This window comes from Kogia breviceps, chromosome 12 (assembly GCF_026419965.1).
Source record: "Kogia breviceps isolate mKogBre1 chromosome 12, mKogBre1 haplotype 1, whole genome shotgun sequence".
In the NCBI taxonomy this organism is placed as follows: domain Eukaryota; kingdom Metazoa; phylum Chordata; class Mammalia; order Artiodactyla; family Physeteridae; genus Kogia; species Kogia breviceps.
Window position 1 is genome coordinate 87,547,940 of NC_081321.1, and position 20,709 is coordinate 87,568,648.

The 20,709-nt window shown below is 46.0% G+C and overlaps 1 protein-coding gene across 2 annotated transcripts in view; it reads right to left on the reverse strand.

Moving 5' to 3' along the window:
• Positions 1-20,709, reverse strand: part of NUAK1 (NUAK family kinase 1) — a 70,216-nt gene that overhangs the window by 22,974 nt on the left and 26,533 nt on the right. For both annotated transcript variants that reach the window (XM_059080736.2, XM_067010025.1), the window contains exons 2-3: positions 16,170-16,290; positions 4-155 (exon numbers count right to left, since the gene is read on the reverse strand). In XM_059080736.2, coding sequence (XP_058936719.1) covers positions 4-155; positions 16,170-16,290 — 273 coding nt within the window. The remainder of the gene's footprint in view (positions 1-3; positions 156-16,169; positions 16,291-20,709) is intronic.

The window sequence follows — 20,709 nt, forward strand, 5'->3', positions numbered from 1 at the left end:
TACCTTGTGACAATAGTGCACGGCGGAGACGATCTGCCGGAAGAAGTGTCTGGTCTCCCTCTCGCTAAGGCGCCTCCGCTCGCTGATGTAGTCGTACAGCTCCCCTTTGCTGGCGTACTCCATGATGATCACAATCTTATCTTTGTTCTCGAACACTGCGGGAGGAACGGCGATACACAAACACCCTGTTTAACTGACAAGCTCACTAATGACTACAGACCGTGCGAGAGGGGACAACAGAGATGTCGCTGGACAAACAAATCAGTCCACGGCGTCACGAGGAGATGGGCAAGTTTCCCAGGCAGGTGGACGATGACATCATCGCTGCTGTTACTGGACTTGGCGTCTGTAATAGTACGGGGAATGTGCCTCTCTCTTCTGAGGACCCCACTGCTCCCTTTACCGGGTTCATTTCTCACAAGACCCTCCCACCAGAACTGCCTCCCCGTAGATGGGGAACAACAGACACAACTACCCATTTATTAACCATTTGATACAGACCAGCTACCCGGACCCCAAAACGGGTGGCAGAACTTGCCCTCTCTTTGCTGAGAACCTTCCAGACTTTCCATCTCACTCAAAATAAAACCCGAAGTTCCAAATGTGGCCACCAGGTCCTACATGTCCTATGGACCCCTTTTAGCCCTATTACATATCTAGTCTGTGCATTTATTCTGTCTACCTCACTAGAATCTAAATGAGGGTTGGTTTATTTCATTCACTGATGTATCCCCAGCGCTCAATGTCTTTTGGCAAAGGGGCTCAATTAATATTCATTAAATGAGGGAATTCAAAACTTCATAAATGCATTCTGGACCATTATACTACATAACTACATGGCACTAAATGCTTCTCTCTCCCCAGACCTGATATTCTCTAGCAGTAATGCTCAAACTCTGCTCGACTGAGTCCTAGGAGTTCCAGGCAGATGCCTGGGGGTAGGTTAGGGGAGATCATGAAGGACAGGCCCTAGGTCCTCAGCTCCACCTCAGCCAAAGCCACTCCACTGCTATCTGCTTTACAGTTGGGGCTTTCACATAAGATGTCCTTTGAGCAAAGACAAAATAATAATTGTGTTGAAATCCATCCTTCCAAGGGATGTGGTATAAAAACATTGGTAGGGTACCCAAGACCCTCCTTCCCTGAAGGACCTCTGCCTACCTCCCTCCATCTCGTCGGCTTCTACCACTGCCTGTCAGGCCCCCTATGCCCACCGATGCCAGCCTGTTCACTGTTTCTCCCAATCACACACAAACATACTGCTGTTTCCCACCTCCATGCTCTGCCCTCTGCCTTTACTCCCACCTGTCTTACCTGCCAGGGACACTCCAACTCATCAGTCAAGGATGAACTCAAATCTGATGCCTATGTTGCCTCCCTTCTACCTCTCATAATGGATACTTGCAACACAGCACTTTCGAACTTTGTGGCTATGTTTGCTGATTTACATATTTATTTCCTCTGCCGGGACTTTGAGCCTGGACTTGCAAGGTAAAAACTGTAGTTTTGGAATCAGACACTCCTAAGTAGATTCCTAGACCTCCCTCTTACTTGCTGTGTGACTCTGGGGGAGTTGCCTACCCTCTCTGTGCCTCACACTTTAGTCAATGGTAAAATGTGAATAATATCAGTAAGTACTTCCTAGAATTGCTGGGAGGGTTTTTTGATATCAGATATGTTAAATGTTTAAAACAAGCCTTGTATTTATGGCATACACTCAATAACGTTAGTTATTAATGTTATTATCACTACTATGGGACCCCAGGGCCTAGCACTGAGCCAGACGCGCTCGATGAACTGGAACGTGCTCCCAGCCTGGGTCCCCTGTCCTCCCATACCTTGTCACTGGCTGCTGGAAGCTCAGGCTCCTCCAGTTCCTTTTTGGCTCCTTCAAGTCCAGCCAAACCTCTCTGATAAAACGAAGAGAGAAGGAGGAGGGCAGGGAGGAGGAGGAGAGGGAACAGCCAGATAAAAATTGGCTGCTCCTGCATCTGCTGGCCTCGGTGTGCCCTGCAGCTTTGGCTCTTGCCAGGGATTTCAGCCTGTTGTGCGCTTTTCATTAACAATAAAATTTGGAAACTAGAAAAGTTGCCTCAAGATGCATGGCTCAGCCTCTAAAAATGACAGAGTGATAGGCCCTGGAGAGGGCAGTGGGTTTTCTAATTTTAAAAACCAGTGGGGGCAGGGAGGAGGAGGAAGAGGGAAAGAAAGTACTTTGACAGGGAAATAAACAAGGAGCCTCACACCCCGAAAGAGTCTGATGCATCCTTGAAGGAGGTCAAAGCCACTGGCCCCTTCAGTAACCATCAGAATGTGTGGGTCACTGGCTGCAGGCAGACAAAAGGACTGTTTCAGTGACCAGATGTATCCCTTTCCAACCGGCTAACTTGGTATCAAGGAGATATAAACACAATTCAGTTTGACACAGTTCAATATGTCAAATGTTTTACTAAACAGCCTCCATCAGTAAGCCCTTCTGGTCCTACCTCTAAAATAGAGCCTGATCCTGTCCACCTGTCTCACGTCCCCGGCCGCCCCCTTCTGAATGATCTCCCCTCTGTTCACTCTTGCCTCTTTGCTGACTGCATTTGGAGAGGGGGCTGGGGAACAGCTTCCAATGCAGGTTTCATGGAACACTAGTCCCACAAGACACTCTGGAGGAAAAGAAGGGTTCCATGGTAAAACATAGATAAAATATTTGGAAAATGCTAATACTTGATCATCCCTTGGAGAATCTAGTTTCTTCAACTCTGAGTTTTGCAGGGCGACTTAGCCACTGCAGTACTCCTACTGACCTAGCTGGGAGCCAGTTTGGGAAACAATGGATGAACGAGGCGATAGCCTCACTGTTGCTGGTAGGGCTGGTGGGCAGCCGGGCGAGAGAACTGTCCATGTGTCCACGGGGCCAGGCCAGGCTCTGAGATCCCACCCCCAGCCCTGCAGCAGGAAGCAGCTGGAGTCAGGGTCAAGGCCCTGATCGCAGGCACATTAGCTAAATGCAAATGACATTTCTAGACTTGGGGCATCAGTGATTCATCCAGGAGTCCAGCTGGTATTATACATTCCTGAGCCCTTCCTAATAACAGCAGCATTTACTGAAGGCCTACTATGTGCAGGCACTGTACCCATGGCATTTTTCACGAATTATTTCATATGGCTTTGGTCCTATGAGTATCTCTGTTCTACAGATGAGAAAGCCCGGGTACCGGGTACAGCAAGGTTAATAACTGCCACGGCCACAAAGCAAGCTCAAGGCCTGGGCCCACGGTCTGATGGCACACTCCACCCTCTTAGCCGCCATACTGCTATCCATATACGTCAATCCCTCTGAAGCTCAGTCTCTTCATCAGTCAAAGGAGGCTAACAACTTCCTCACACGGTAATGGGGGATTCAGTGAGCTCATGGGCCTAGCACCCTGAGCACGGTGCCCTGGCCGCTGCTCAATCAATGGAAGCTATTCTCATAATTACTTCATCTGCCTCTTAGGCAGCTCTGGCAAACAAAACCCTAAGACTTTCCTCTCCCGGCCGGCATCACTCTTTAAAACACGCTGTGGCTCCGCAGAATCACAGGATTTTCGAGCAGGAAGAACCTTAGAGATCAGCTATTATTTTTCCAGAATAGCCCAGGATTTATAATGTATAACAGCAAGGCCTTGGGAATTCGTCCTGAAGAATGACCGGCTTCCGCACCCCTGGCCCACGACTCCTTGCCCGTGGTGAGGTCCCTATCCGCCAGGTGACAGGAACGCTCTCAGCCATTCTTCTGGCAAAAAGGGCTGCTTCCCTTGGGCACTTTTACAACTGGTTATTTATAAGCCCAGAAATCTTGTCTGTGTTTTTGTTATTAGTCACTAAGCAAAAGCTTATTTTCCACCAGTTGGGAAGGGTTTCCTTTCTGAAAAATGAAAGCCTGTGTCTCTTGGCCAGACAGTTCTACCCAGAAGCCCTGTGGCTCCAGAATGGTAGGGCAAACTATGGCCCTTGACATGCCAAGCCTACCAGGAAAATTAAAGCCCTGAATAGAAACTGAGCTCAACTTGAGTCAGCCCACAGTGCGGGGGCCAGGTCCATGTGGTGCAGACCCAGGTTTCTAGAAGAGCCACAGAAACTTTACAAAGCACCCATGACATGCACGGCGCTGGGGATATTGGAAGAAATCTTTACCAGAGTAAGAAGGGGAGGAAAGGTCAGCCCGGCAAAAGGAGCAACATGAGTGAAGCAGGGACAGGAGCGCCGAGAGCAGGACCACCAGGGTGGACAGGTGCCAGGGACTACGACAAGAGAAAGAAGCAACAGACTATGAAGGAAACACAGAGGCCTTGAATTCCCACAAGGAGCTTGACGGACACACAGCCAAACATCGCCAAGAACAACAGACATACGGAACAAGGGACAGGGTAGCATCCAGGATCCTGGACCCATGAAAACAGTGCAGGGCTCACATCACCCCAAGAGCCTCCCCAGACGGTGACCTCTCCTCTCCTAGAAGGCCGATTCATAATCACCATAGTTCACACTTACTGAGCAATTACTGCATGCCATGGATTGTCACATCCAAGACTAATAATCCTATGAGACATTAATATCACCCCTACTTCATAAATAGAGGACCTGCGCTCAGATCTAGAAACAATGTGGCCAGCGCCCCGCACGTCCTCTTCGGTCACTAACCATCTCCCCGAGGATATGTATATAAGCCAATATCATAGATGAGTTTTGGATTTTGAGTTTTCTAAAAATGGAATCATGCAGCATACAGTATATTCTTTTGCATCTGGCTTCATTCGTTCCACATTATATTTCTAAGAATAATCCATGCCGTCCCATGTAGTCAAAGACCGTCCATCCTCTTTGCTGTAGAGTACTCCAATTTGTGAGTGTGTCATGCTTACTTATCCATTCTACTGGTGAGAGACATCTGGGCTGTTTCCAGGTGAGGGTCATTACGAATCATGCTGCTATGAACAATCCTGTGTGTGTCTTTTTATTTTTATTTTATTTTTCTTGTGGTACGTGGGCCTCTCACTGCTGTGGCCTCTCCCGTCGCGGAGCGCAGGCTCCGGACGCGCAGGCTCAGCGGCCATGGCTCACGGGCCCAGCCGCTCCGCGGCACGTGGGATCCTCCCTGACCGGGTCACGAACCCGTGTCTCCTGCATCGGCAGGAGGACTCTCAACCACTGCGCCACCAGGGAAGCCCAGTCTCTTATTTTTTGCTAATTGTGTTGTTGTGTGTGTCTTTTGATGCTCCTCTGTATGCATGTCTGTTGGGCAGATAACCAGTAAGGATCTGATCCCAAATGTGGGTGGCTTGAAAGCTTATACTCTTGCCACGACCCCCCACCACTTTCCTCCATCAAAGGTTTACTCTCCTTGCCTAATACTCAGTAAAGATTCTCCTTCATTAAGGAGAACCAACATCACTCCCTTTTCTGACAATCCTTGTTTATCAGCCTATCTGAAGCATTTATCTGAACATTTTGCTATGTGTTAAAGGAGATCCAAATGTAGCATATGGCGGTCTTTGTTCTCAAGGAGTTGCTATCTAGTTGTACAAAACTAGTACTTATAAAATAAATCAAATGCTAACCTGTGGGATACAGACTTTAAGTCCCCAGATGAGCAGCGAGAACGATGGGTGAGGCAGCCTGAGTGGGCCAGAGGAGATTCCTAGAGAAAACAGGCGTGGAACTGAACCATCAAAAACACCTTGGGTTCTGTTTGCACAAGCTGGTTTTACCATTGTCTCGGCATATCCTAAAATATCCAGACTCTCTCCTTTTTCTTCTACTGTTCCGCAGGAGGGCCTTCTTCCCGGATACCAACTTGAATTATTCTTGTTTTCTGTTTATTTTTCATTTCAAGGGAGAGTGGGAATTGGCTGCTATAGTAACAGCTACTTCTCCCAATTAATTCTGAATTTCATCAGATGTTCAATTTGACAGTCCAGTTCTGCCTTCTGATTGCCTGGCTTTCACCACCACGCTAATTACCCAACGCCTAACCTCCCTCCCTTGGGGTTAATAGCACAACTTGTATAACTTGAGAAAATGCATACGATAAAAACAGTGGCCTGGCCTGGGAGAGACGCCAATGAGTGAGGAGATCTTTGGGATTTCAACCATCCCCTGGTCATTTAGAGCCAAATATGAGGCCATTTAGGAAGAAAATGAGCTTGGGGAGGGAGAGGGTGAGAATCAATTAACAGCACGTTCCATGAGAAGCAGGTGATAAAAAAATGGAGGCTCTCTTTCTGCTTAACGTGTAAGTAACCTCAAGAGAAGAAGACTCATCTGTCGGTTTTAAGTGAAAGGCCAAGAGCCTAGAATGGACCAGTCTGAGTTCTCTTCATGCCTTTGCCTTCCATCGACTCCATCTCCTAAATCAGTTCCAGGATATGCTGCCATTTGCTCCACGGCAGGGCCTCCTCACATTAGCAGCATTTTTGTTCCTTTCCCAAGCCCTCAGATAGAAGTACCATTCCACTCCTCAGGATGCTCTTTTATTAAAGTTCAGGAAGATCCTCCCAGAAAGTCATTTTCTTTTTCATTTCAGAAATGGAGCGATCTTTCCTTGGCGAGAATTGTCTGCAGCCTAATTGGGTCATTTAGTCAATACAAGATTCATACTTTAAGAGTTCCCTCTGCAGAACTAAATTTCAGACACCTCATGGGCTCAGACCTTCACAAGATGGTCCTCTAACCCCTTGAGTCTGAAAGCCCAGGGCAGTGAGAGTGAGAAAATTAACCTAGACTGGCAGCTCTCCCACCATCAGTGAGTTGGTCAGAGTTGACTCAGTGTGCTTCCTGGTTTGGACAATGAAAGGCTCTTTAGTTCACTCATTGTCTTTCCTTAAACCAAAACTCTTTCTGGATGTCGGCTGGCATGCCCAAGGAGAACCAGAGTCAAGCAGGCCACCCACCGCCAGCAGTGGACTCCACAGAACGCAGACGAAATGAAAGAAAGTGTATAAGCTGCCCGAGGAAGAGCAGATGTAAAAGGCTGGCCGAGTACCATTTATTAGTGTCATCTGGGGAGACCAAGAGCAAATACTAGGAGGGCAGGGGACATGACCAGGATAGAGGGGCTGTGTGGGAGAAGGGATCAGGGCACCGTGTAGGACCAACCATTGGACTCCACCCTCCTCCACAGTGAACTTCTGGAAAAAGGCATCCTTCCCCCAATGTGCACAGTGAAGGGATAGAAATCCCACCCTCTGTGAAAACAGCCTTAGTCTCCCTCTCCTGAAAATCCCCACAGGTGGCTTTGTTAGATGGTTTCATCCCACCCTTATCACTTAGGGTGGAAAAGACAAACTTGTGGTCACCACACCTCTGGTTCTAGCCACTGCTTGACCCTGAGGTATGGCTCTCCTGTCAACCCTAAATCCTAGTCTGCTTCATTGGGCAACAGACTGCAGAGCTTAAGAGCTTGACTCCCGAAGCCAGGCTACCTGGGTGCAAATCCAGGTCCTGCCATTTATCCATCTGAGTGACCTTGGCAAGTTACTTAACCTTTCTGTTGCCTCAGTTTCTTCATGTGTTAAAATGAAGCTTCTCTCCTCATTGTAAGGATTACCCCAGCACGCAGCAGTAAGCAGACATGTAAGTGTCAGCTGTTATTACTAGGCAGCAAATCTTAGTTTAAGAAAGAAGAACAAACGAAGACATGCCTGGATCAAATCCAGGATTATTATGGATCTGCATGGGCAGAATCCACACTTGAGATTGCATTTGTGCCCTTGAGGGATGGGAGAGGGGTAGGAGAACAGAGGAAAGAGTGAACTAACACTCAAAGACATCAAAGGACTCCGCAAGCCTGGTTCTCTTAACTGCGGTCCATTCTTCAGTCCCCAGTGGTGTTCCAAAGCACAGATGTCAATCTTGGAGCCGTACCTACCAGATGAACCCACTGTCAGAAGTCACTGGAGGGGGCGGAGCACAAATTCCCAAATCAAAAGAACCTCAAACTCTGCAAGTTAGAAGTTATAGTTCATCTAGTCCAATCCCCCTTTCAATATCCAAATCTCCTCTGTAGGGTATGGTCATTGTAGAGACCCCCCTTCTACACTCCACGAGCCTTCCTAATTTGCAGCCTCGGCAACTTAACAGAGCCATCCCAGTTCATTTCAAAAGACCCTAAGTTACATGGCAATACAGTTCCTTTTTTTTTTTTCTTTAAAAATTAGCTTCAAGTACAAGTGGTGTTATTTGAGGCACTAGAAAATACTGAATTCCAGGAAACCCAAGAGGGTGAGGCAGGACAGCCAGGGAGTAGCATGCGTGTTGGGTTGTTTTATTTCTAATCTCCAGCCTCTAGAAAAATGACTTGGGTGTAATCAAATGAAAACAATGAAAATAATACACTTGAAGGTCAAATAGCTAACTTCATAGGAAACTCATTAGAAACGTGACTGGACAGATTCACAGGCGAAGAGTTTGTTGGTCTGATTATAAGTGAAGAAAACTCTGGAGCTGTGTGAGTAACAGGGGTGGGTCCTTCATTTGGATGCAGTCTGAAGAGACTTCATGTGGAACTTGTGAATCTGACAGCAGAGGGACTGCGTTAAAATGCTCAGCAATTCGCCATGGGTTCAGAAGAGTAAACACAAGCATAATACACCACTTTGCCAAGTTCAACAAACTGTTTCATGGGGCTCTGAGTCCCTGACGAGGGCAGCAACCAAATGGCTGAGGAAGGAAACCCAAGCCCAAAGGTATCGCGCACGGCTCACTGGTGACAGCTGCCAGACACATGTTCTGCTCTGGAATCCACTGATGACAAATGATCGGACCAAGACACGTTTCTAGAGCAGGGCTCACTTCCTCCTGGTTGGAGGATCAAGCCCATCTTTCTCAGACTAGCCAATTAAATTGAAATCCCTAGGGGTGAGGCCCAGGCATCAGCATTTCTCCTTGCAAACGCCCCATGAGATTCTATAGTGCATCCGGATTCAGAATCACTGAAATGGACCATCTGGCCTCAACCTTCTCTGCTACCACCTCCCAACAGAAGTTTCTATTCCAGCCAGAAAGGACCTCTCAGATCTCTAACTAACGTCACATCAAGAATGATCAGTATGGTTTATTGAGCATGTACCTGGGACCAAGCTTAGCCATTTTATTCATTATCTTAATCCTCACAATCTTATCTAGAAAGTAGCTAGCTATTGACCCCATTTTATAGCTAAGGGAACCAAGCCTCAGAGAGGTTAAGTCACTACCCCAATGTCACACAGTAGCAACTGGCAAAGCAATTGATTCATTCAAATCTAAGCCCATTTGGACAATGCATACACATTCACCCTGCTAGACCAGTACCTGGAATATAGGTGCTCAATACATCTCTGTAAAATGAATGACTGAATGAATGAATGATTAAGTAAGCAAATGAATAAGAACACGGGGTTGTATTAGTGACCCACAGACCTTGTTAGAGCAAATCAGCTGTCCCTTGGCTTCAAAAGAGCCTAAATCAGGATTTGCCTGCTGCCTGAAAACCCTGGATTAAGTCACTTGAGCCAGAGAAGGAAAATGTTAACCGCTTCCATTGTAGGTATTTCCAAATCACTGATGCTCGCAATGAAGCCCTGCTTTAGTTTCTAACCTACTGAGCAGGGGTTTTTCTAATATGGTGCTTCTCAAACTTGAGTGCATCAGAGTCACCTGGAGGGCTGGTTATTACACAGAACATCAGGTCCACTTGCAGAGTTTCTGACTCAGGTGGTCTGGGATGGGCTCCAGGAGAGGCTGATGCTGCCGGTCCTGGGTCACCCTCTGAGAATGGTGCTCAAGTGTATTATTCAGCAGTTTATCGGGATCCTGCCATCCTCAAGGGGTTCTCTTCCAGGGGCGGCAAAAGTTTCTCACTCCAGGACCTCTGTGGGGTTCTGTGGAAACATCTTGCACTGGCCCCATTGCCTCTGGCCACAGGTTGCAAGGGAGGAGAAGGCAGGAACGCCCGTCATCAGAGCCTGGATTTTTCAAGCAGTGATTTTCACCAAGAGGCAAGAACTAGATCCCCTTCCAGAAAGATCTATCGGAATCTCATAAGGCACAGGTAGCTTAAAAAACCATGTTGTAATGTATACTTCTAAGAAGCTGGGAGGAGCTTTTAACTGATAGTAAACTCATCCAAAATGTCTCCACAGTAGGAGTTCGGAGAATTTAGTAGAATATAGACTCTTTTACGTCTTCTCATGGCCAGCAGGTTTAAGGCTCATGGAGCCAGGGCATGAAACTCACATGATTATTAAAAGAAACACATTTGCTTGCTACTGTGTTCTTGAAGTTTGAGAGACTCTCCCAAAGGCAAGAGATCACAGCTGACAAATGCCAAATAGCCATCCTACTTTGTCCCAGAAAGCCAGGCTCACCCTTACCTAAGACAGGGGATGTGAAGAAAAGGCTGGCCAGTCCGGCATATCACAATGTAAAAAAGGGCCGAGAGAGAAGATGTAATCTTGCAGGGCCAAGAAAAGAGATTTCCAGGAACAAAAAAAAACCAAGAGCATAAAGGTGAAGGCACCAGCCCAATCTCCCCCACTCCCCACCTTTTTGCTTTTACATGCTGGACTGTGCTGTTTCCCTGAAGCGTTGTGCAGCAAGACGCTGGTTCGTGGTTTTGCAGATTGAGTCTCCTGGGCTTCCAAAGGGGAAATGGGGGTGAGACAATGTGCCTTTGATGTTTGAACTTGGGTCCTGAAATCAGAACCCCAGGCAAAAACCGTTTTTATCTCTTCCATCCTAGGCAACCAAGTTGAAAGCTCCGGGGCACTTCCTTTTCAGCTGTTCTTTCCTTATTGTCAATTACCTCCCTGCTGAGAGAATGGAATTCTTTTGACTGAAAACAGGGGTCCATCCCAAGATGGTGCCAGAGATTTCTTTCTTCCTTTTCTCTCTGATTAGGTTACCCTTATAGCATCACACGGCTAGGTGTATGTCTATCCTCTTTTATTTACTTAGCATTAAAAGCCAGTTCTGGTTTGTGTGTTTACATAGAGTTGACAAATTTGAGGGTCAATCACCTTCACCTACGTGTCAATAGGAGAGTAACCCCAGGATCTGGTTTGAGAAAGAAACATGTAAAAGGAATTATTTTTGAGATCTGGTGAACAGCAGCACTGATTCAGTGAAGCTGCAGATTTTATGAGCCTGCAGGTACTGTGAATAATATACAAATAACTTACATTTCCATGAACTGCAGCTTAGAAAACACTTGACCTATGAATTTACTGGACTGGGGACCCCCAAGCTTCTTCCTAACATGTATGCAGAAATATTCTCTAAAGTACCCACCAAGCTGGGATTTAATACTCTCACATATTTAAGACAGTAACCTCTATAAAGGCCAGGAATTATCTGTATCACAGGGTTTAGGACAAGGCTTGCCCCCAATCAGGGGTCGCTGCAGACCACCAAATACCTGTTTAGTATCAGCAGCACAAGCTTCAGAGTGTCGCTAAGTTCAACTCTCAGATCCACCAGTTACTAGTAGTTGGTATAACCTTGGAAAATGCACTTAGCCACCAAGCTGAATTTTCCTTACCATAAAATAGGGATCTTAATAATTCATCTTTCATGGATGTAAGGATTAAATGAGATCATACATACACATATCCTAGCACAGGGTAAACACTCAATAAGTCCAAGCTATTATTAGTATTATTTTCAAGTGTCAATTTTAAAATGTTACTTCCCTCCTCAAAACCAGTGGCATCCCCCTACCCCTGGTGTAAAAAATCCATACTCTTTCCTTTAGCCAATGTGGTCAAAATCTGGCCCTCTCCAATTTCCTCTCTCCTGCCACCCTATTCAGTCCCTCAGTCTCAGAGGCCCTCTGTCACTTCCCTCCTCTGAGCACCTGCACATACTGTTCCCTCTGCCTGGAATGCCCAGGTCTTCGAAGGGCTCACTTCTCATTCCATTCAGGTCTCAGCTCAAAAGTCACTTATCTGTTCACTTGTCTATTCACTAAATTTCAGCTCCACAGCCCAGAGCCTGTCTTCTTCACCTTTGCATTCCTAGTACCTAGAACAGGGCCTGGGCACATAGTAGGCACTTCGTTTTCTTAATGAATGAATTATTCCTCTGCAACTAGTTACTTCAATATCACCTGATTATACAGTCCAAAATGGTGCATTCCCCACATGAAACCCCAGAGGTCCTAAACATACAGGGTTTAGGTGCATCATTGCTTTGTCAGGTTGCTGCTATTATTGTTACTGCTACTGCTGCTTTTGCTAGGATGTGTGTGTGTGTGTGTGTGTGTGTGTGTGTGTGTGTGTGTGTGTTTTAAATCACAAAGGTCCTTGTTGAAGAAGAAATTGTCAAGTTCACTTAGCTAATGTCCAAACAGCCAATTAGATGCCTGGGCATTGATTTTTCACTCAGAAAATTAACACATGTCTGCACTCAGCTAAGTCTCCTGATTGGCCCATCAAACGACCAATCAGCTCCCAGGGAGAAGGTTTCACTTTGTGAGCTACAGAGGGACCCGGGTATCAACTCACAGACTCAGTTCCCACCACCATTGCTACCTCTGCAATTGTGCCCCTGCCACACCCCAGGGTTGAAAAGGAGGGAAAAGGCCAGGCTGAGGGGGATGCCTGGGGCACAGTGGTGGGCTGCAGAGCCAGCAAAAGAAGACACAAGGTCAGAAATACAGGGATGAGGCCTGGCAGAGGGAAAAAACAAGTGGGGTAAGACTTGTGTGTCAGGGCCACCAACTAGCCAGCATACCCAGTATTATAAACTGAATAATCCTGGCCCCACTGCAAAAAAAAAGCCAAAAAACAAACAGAAAACGCTATGTTGAAGTCCTAATGCCTAGTTCCTCAGAATGCAATCCTATTTGGAGATAGTCTTTAAAGAAGTAATCAAGTTAAAATGAGGTCATTAGCGTGGGCCCTAAGCCAAAATGATTAGTGTCCTTCTAAGAAGGAAAAATTTAGACACAGACACATACAGATGTGAAGACACAGGGAGAAGATGGCAATCTACAAGCCAAGGACAGAGGCCTTAGAAGAAGCCAACTCTACTGACACCTTAGTCTTGGACTTTCAAGCCTCCAAATCCAAGAAAAAATAAATTTCTATTGTTTAAGCCACCCAGTCTGTGGCAGCAGCCCTAGCAAACAAACACACCCAGGGAGTCATGAACCTTCCAGAGCCTCAGTTTCCACAACTACGATGCTGTCCAGTATGGCAACCACTAGCCAAATGTGGCCGTTGAGCTACTTGAAATGTGGCTAAAGTGTCTGAGGAGCTGAATTTTTATTTCAATTAATTTTAATAGGGCTTCCCTGGTGGCGCACTGGTTGTGAGTCTGCCTGCCGATGCAGGGGACGTGGGTTCGTGCCCCAGTCTGGGAGGATCCCACATGCCACGGAGCGGATAAGCCTGTGAGCCATGGCCGCTGGGCCTGTGCGTCCGGAGCCAGTGCCCCGCAACGGGAGAGGCCACAATGGTGAGAGGCCTGCGTATCACAAAAAAAAAAAAAAAAAAAAAAAAAAAAAAAAAAAAAAAAAAAAATTTAATATCCATCTGTAGCTAGTGGCTTAGACAACATAGTTACATACTTAATTTCAGAGGATTTACACATCCCCTGTAGCTCACTCATGAAATACCCTGTCAATGGACCCCAGATTAAGAACTACTTAGGATGATTATGGGGTCTTCATAACAATGACCTTTTTGAGCTTACCAGTATATGTATCATCTCATTTAATCCTACTGACAAACCCTAGGAGGGGGTAGAATTGTTATCCCCATTTTATAGGTGCAGTCACTGAGGCACTGAAAGGCCCACCATCCTGCTCCAAGTCTCATGTCTGGGGTGAGAACTCAAGCTCTTCCTTGACTCCCTAAAACGAGTTCTAAGGGTTTTATGAATTGAAGCCCAAGCTCTCACCTGAGGCCTTGGTGAAAGTTATTTCACCCAAAGAACTTTAATTCATGCTGATACCCATCTTTAAAGTTACAAGCACGGGCTTCTCTTCTTGAAGCCTCCAGCAGGGGCTGGACTAAGGCCTTGACCTTGATAATAGGATGTTCTTCCATTGAGGTTCATGTCTGGCCTTCCCTTGGAAGGGGGACAGACTCCTGTTCCCCATTCAGCCTGAAGGATTCCCAAGGTCAAGGAGGGCATGATGCTAGTAGAGAAGAAGGCTTCTTGATGCCAGACTTCTGTGACCACAGACCGTCTCCCAAATAAAGAACTGGAAACTTCATGCTGGATTAAAACTCTGCTTCCTGGTAAAGAAGCCTCCAGCTCTAGGCTAAGAAATCTCACAGAACTGCACACAGAGCACATGACCCACACTGGTCCACACCATGCAGGATGGCCTTCAGGTTTCCATAGCAACCGGGCCACACAGAGCAAAAACACTCCACATTTAATAAAATTCACCCTCATCCTGCATGTTGTATCTCAACTCACTTCTCACTTCTGGAAATTCCCCTCAATTACCAGGCATATTCAGATTTGTTTTATAAGACTGGAATTCTACTTTCGTCAATTCTTCCTCCAAAAAACTCCTTCAAGGCCCAGCTTGGATGCCATATATTTCCATGAAAACTTCTAAGCCTGGGCTCCCTTGGTCCCAGAATATATTGTTTACATATCTACGGCAGGTCCTGGGCAGGGCCTGGGACTCTGCATTTCTAACAATCCCAACTTATGCTGATGCTGCTGGTCCAGGGACTGCAGTTTGAGACTCACTGCAAGAGATGTTTGTGGAATGAATAAGTGACTGAATAAATGCAAATTTCCCTTAAAAATCCTATCTCCAAGGGTCCCAAAAACGAGCTTTAGAAAAATCAAGATAAAAGATATCACCAGCATTTATTTCTACATGAGGAGCAAAAATAGAAATAGCAGGGGGAAAAAAGCATAGCAAAACCCAGCAGGGAACCAGAAGAAGGAAAACTGAAATATCAGAAAAACTTTAGGGTCACCATCTGGTTTCCTCTTAGCCCTTACTGTATAAGTTATGATAAACAGACCAGAAATTAAAAATAGGTTTATTTTTCTGACTCAACCATATATTAAAAAATATTCTACAGAAATGTTTTGATTCAGTAGATCCAAGACTAGGGATTTTTCATAAGAAAATAATCAGAAATGAATGTAAACATGATGTACAAGGAGAGTCTTTAAAGCCCTGTTTATAGTAACCAGAAATTTAAAACGATTTACATATTTGACAGAAGAAAATAGATCCAATAAATTATGGTATGTCCATAAATGGAACACTATAAAGCCTTTTAAAATGTCCTTATAGTGGAATATTTATTGATATAGGAAGAGATGCATGATATAAAAAATGAAAAAAAATCAAGCTAAAACCCAGTATAAACAGTATGATCTAACTCTGGATAAAAACCACATACAGCTACAGAAAAGTAGATTAAAAATATAAATATGTATAAAGAGCCATTTATCAAACTGAGAGAGCAGAAATTATTTTTAAAATTTTAACAGTTGTATTTCAATCATTTCTGCAATAAACACATGTTGCATGTGTAATTTTTTTAAAGGATATTTTTTTAAATGATAGACTGGGAAGTTTATACTCTCCATTTCTTCCCATGAGGAACTAAAGAGTTGAAGCATGAGCACCTTTATAAGCTTTTCCCCTCCTTGTCCTTCTACGAACACCAACAACTTGAACTGCATTTGCAAAGTATCTGTCACACCAACAGATCCCTCTTCTTTCTTGGCATCTCTTGGACCTGCTGGAAGTTAATTCCTAACTCAGAAAGGCTAACTTTGAATAACTCATGACACCACCCTTGAAGCATCAGCTTTGGAGAATGACATTTACAATAGATCCATCATTACTTGGCCACCCAGAAAACTGCCATTTTCCAGAAACCATGGCTGTCTCACATCCTGGTTTTCAATAAGGTGGGTTGCTTAGCAACCACCAAGAAACTGGGAAGATAGAAGAAGGCACCAGCCAGAGCTATTTTATCACCAAAGTGCGCTGTGCTACATGTGTCTGGTTGCACTCAAGGTAACCAAATAAGAGATAACACCCAGCTATTTTTGCATCATGAGGAAAAATACTTGGCTCCTGCCCAGAAGGGCAATTACCTAAAATCTTGGCAGGCCCCATGGTATGAGAAATGATAACTGATACGGGGGTGAAAAAAAAAATCACTGACCTTCATAAATACTGATGATATGAGGATGGTTGAGGGATGACATGATCTCGATCTCTCGTCTGATGTGAACCATGTCTTGTTCATCCTTAATTTTGTCCTTACGAATGGATTTTATAGCAACCTATAAAGTCAGGAAATGAAATGTTACTCAGAGAACTAAACAGATGCAAATCAGCCATTGGGAGAGTTTGGAAAATAAATACAGATGTTACTTGTTGGCAGAACCGACAATAACCAAAGCAAAGCTTCGAAATACCCCCGTCACATCTTTCATTTATAGCAAAAACACCCTTCTCCAGACAACAGAAAACATCAGGTTTTAACAGCCTGGGTTTGGGATGGTGGCTTTTTTTTTTTTTTTTTTTTCTTTTTTTTCCCACAAAGCAGAGGGCTGCTTCACGCGGCCAGATTCATTTACTCTAGGAATCCTGATCCTTTGAAAAAAGAAAAAAGGAGAGCTTGGTTTACAGGGTGTCGATGACTAAACATGGAGAGGTGAAATTAGCATCACTCAGCCCCACCATGCAGCTGCCACAGTGATGGATAGAAAAGGCTTTATTGTGTGGCCTGTCTCAAGGCCAGTTCTGCTCAAACCTTGGGTTTGAAGACTCCAGCTTATGCTATGCTGATGCAATTGCTCAGAAGCCAAATCATTCCTGCATCCTTCCTCTCACTGAGGCACCTTTGATAGCAAGTGATACGACCAAAAGGCCCTGCTTGAGAAGAGTCAGAGTAAAACCAAGGAAGCTAAGCTAGCCTCCCTGCCCAGCCCCAGTTGATTCCAAAAGCTCCGTGCCAATGTTGTCTGCAAATCCAAACTGCGGAGAGTTGCCAGGGCCAAGGCGCAGAGCAATTACTCAAAAGAAACACATAAATAAAAAGACATTAAAGGACAATGGGAATCTAATAAGGAAGAAATATGTTTGCCAATGAATTCATCTCTGCTCATAAACAAGTTGGTTGGTAATTTAATCTGCCTTGGCTCTAAGGGGGGCAAAAACTACTTTGGAGGAGGGGGTTATCCATGGGTAACAAGGGAACCTGCCAATTGGTTTGCTGCCAGCTCTGAAAGCCTGCTTAGCTCCCTTCCAAACTGGTCCTCTTGTGACCTCAACCCTCACCTTAGCAACCTTTCCTGGATGAAAGGAAGTAAAACCACCCCTCGGATTGCAAAGGCACGGAGCGCTCTGGAGGAAAATGTCCTTGTTAGCAGCAGCCCAGGGCCACACCTTGCCCATCACAGGGTCAAGCATGGGCGGCTGCAGTAGGAATGCACTCCCACCTGTGAGCACCTGCAGTTTCTGACTGGGCACCAGATCCCCATGCAGCGCTGCACATGGAAATGTTCCTAAAATACAACCAGTCCATCTGTGATGCCACAAGACTTAGGAAGCTATTGTTCTTGATTTTGCTCTTTGCTGGTTAAATCAACTAGCAGGTCCCTGGATTTCTCCTTTGCAGACCTTTCCCCAGGTGTCATTAAATCAGTATTGGTGTCATTACCTGACCCTACACTAGTGGGGCTCTTGTTCACTGTTTTCTCTCCAGCGCTTAAAACCATGCCTGGTGCGTGGCAGGCCTGAGAAAACACTGAGTGTGGGCAGGGAGGCAGGTACATAGAGAGGAAAGGGGGAAGGAGGGAAGAAGGGCAGGGGGGCAGGGGTCGATGTTATTAGGTGGATGAGAGGCCAGACCAGGGAAGTGGTAGTAGAACTGGAGCAAAAACGGAGGGACCACTCCAGTCAAACAGCACCACCGAGACAGGCACGTCAAGAAGATGACTTAGGATTTCTTTGGCATCCTACTTAACGTGGGCAATCGAGGAATGGGGAAAGCAAACGGGAAACACAGGACGCCCTGCTGTAAACCCAGGGGCAGGTAGCACTCTCCCTAGAGTGTGGGTGGACCACGCGTCTGGAGACAAGGAGGCTGCACAGAGATGAATGAGCTTCCAGCTTCAAGGCCCCCTTTCACCAGGGTGCCAGCCCCGCCCCCCCAGCTCTCCCAGGCCCTCATGACAGCCCCATTCAGGATGCAGCAAGAAATGCCTGCCTTTGCTTACGTCAAATGTAAAGCCATGACTCGAAGGCTTTATTTTATCTGAGCAGGGCCTGCGATCCCAGGAGCTTGCTCTGGAGGAAGCCGACAGTGAACACACTCAGGCCGTGGAGGATGTGGGTGGCTCTTGGACCAACTCCTACATTCCTCCGGGAACTGAAGATGGGCCGAGTGCTGAAACTACCCCTTTGATTATGCAGCAGGCTGAACTTGGCCTTGGGGAGGCCCTATTGTCAAATGACAATAGAAATAAATTATTTCACCATCCAAGGTCAGGGGACGGTAGTGACATCCTGGGGGGGTGGTGAGAAAATAAGTGGACTTGTCAATCCCCCCAACCATGGAGCGAGAGGCCAACGGTCCCACGGTGTATTTGCCAGAGGGATGTTTCCAGCCCGGTGTGAAAAGGAAAGTGCCCACATTCTAATCACACCCCACTCGGCACTGAGGAGACTAAAAAGGCTCCATAAATGTTAATAGCCATGGTGGTTGTCCCTCCACAAAAGCTTCCCACTTCTGACAATGAATCTTCTATTGAAAGTGTAAAAGAGGGCTCATTCTGCTCCCTATTTCAAAGGCATGGTGGGAGACAAATGCTAGAAATCACTTAGAACTGTGCAACTGTCAAGGCCAGAGGGAAGACATTCAGTGCAACTCCCGGGAGCAGGAGATGACTCACCCAAGGTCATAGATCCAATGAATGGCCAACCACGAAAGCAATAAGGATAGAAATAATAGCGGCATTCACAACGCGCTTAATATACGGTACAGATACTGTGATAAGTGCTTTATATCCTTATCACTCAAGCTTCAGCTCCACGGTCCCTTAGGGAGGCCTTCCCTGACCCCTCTACCCGGTAAGGACACTCCTGGCCTTACACTCTCCCTACACCTTTCCCACACCGTCTGAAATTATCCTGCTTCTTTGTTTGCTGCATATTCAGCCTGAGGCCAAATCCAGTTCCCAGGATGTTTCCATAGGACCTAGATAGCTAAAAATGGTTGTAACAGTTTTGAAGAGTTGTTTAAAAAGGAGAACGAGATCTATAAATGCAGCTCCTGTAATGTAATGCACTGCCTCCTTTGTGAAGTTGAAGGATAAACTGAGCCAGCACACGGTGAGGCAGCATGGCATAATGGTTAAGGACATGGCCTTGAGTCCTGGCTAAAACCATTCACCAGCTGTGTGACCTTGAGCAGGTTGCAAAACCTCTCTGTGCTCCAGTTTCCTCATCTGTCAAGCAGGAAAATACAGGACCTGCCTCATAGGTCCCTATGAGGATTAAATGGCTTAGAACATGCCTGGCCCAGGATAAGGGCTTAATAAATGTCAGCCACATTTAACCCAGAGAGAATACCCCATAAATAGGGCCTTCCTTCCTTTTCTCCAACCTGAGAACAAACTTGAATTCCTCCTGCCTCCTCGTGGGGCAGCAAGTGAAGGTCTAGGGAATGGAGACCACATTTGTTCCCAAAGTGTAAAAAGGGCAGGAGAATCTCTCTCCTAGGTCTTTAAATTGTACCCTCATCAGAAACGTCTGGAAGCTCAGAACAGCCGAGCCCACACGAGCATCCGTGGCTCCTGAATCTGAGACCAGACAGGAGGACGAACAACTAGAACCCGAAAAGCAACCTCAGGACCGTTTCTCCTTTCTCCTTCCAATAGTTGCCAGGTGAACAAGGGAATCAAATGTTCCACTTAGAGACAAAAGTCTGACTCAACGGTATCCACTTCAGCCTTTCTGGATTTTGACTATTCATTGACTTAATCCTTTTGAGCACTCACCTGGTACCAAGCACAGTGCTGAGATACCATGATGCAACATGATTCTGCCCCAGCCCTCAAGGTGGGGGTGGGGAACAAGGGCACAAGGGCAGTAAGCAAAAATCACACAATAATTATGTAACTACCTTCGTGGCCAAAGGCTACCAAAGAGATACACAGAGATGCCCGATATTATGGAGCAAACCTCCTCCCCAGTTTTCCTCAATCCTCACCCACATCTACAAAGAAAGACAGAGGTAAGGAAAGGGCCCAGCAGAAAGAGGTTACCAAATGTCTGAAATCATACACCACCCCCCCCAAAAAAAAGTCCAGTTTGTTCCTGCAGGAGTTGGAGAGATTTAACTCTGCCTTCAAAATGACTGAAGCCGAGAACTCAGGTGTTTAAGCCCGATGCACAGTCCAGCCCCTTTCCTAAGTGTTCCCAAGTCTAGACATCACCGTGTGTCTCATAGATGAGGCCACCCTATCGTTGAATGATTAAACCTTATGGCTGTGGTAGACCTGCAAATTCTACCCTGCGGTGCCTGACTGTTTAAGAGGCAAACAGTCCAGCCAATGCTGATCCCTTGCTAAATATAACAGCCTTCTCTTCTGCAGTGGACGTTTTTCCTTTTCTGAATAATCACCCAAAACTACCTGCTCTGCAGCCTGCTGGGCTTCCTTTTCCACAGTGGCCATTGTGAATGTTAGGAGCTC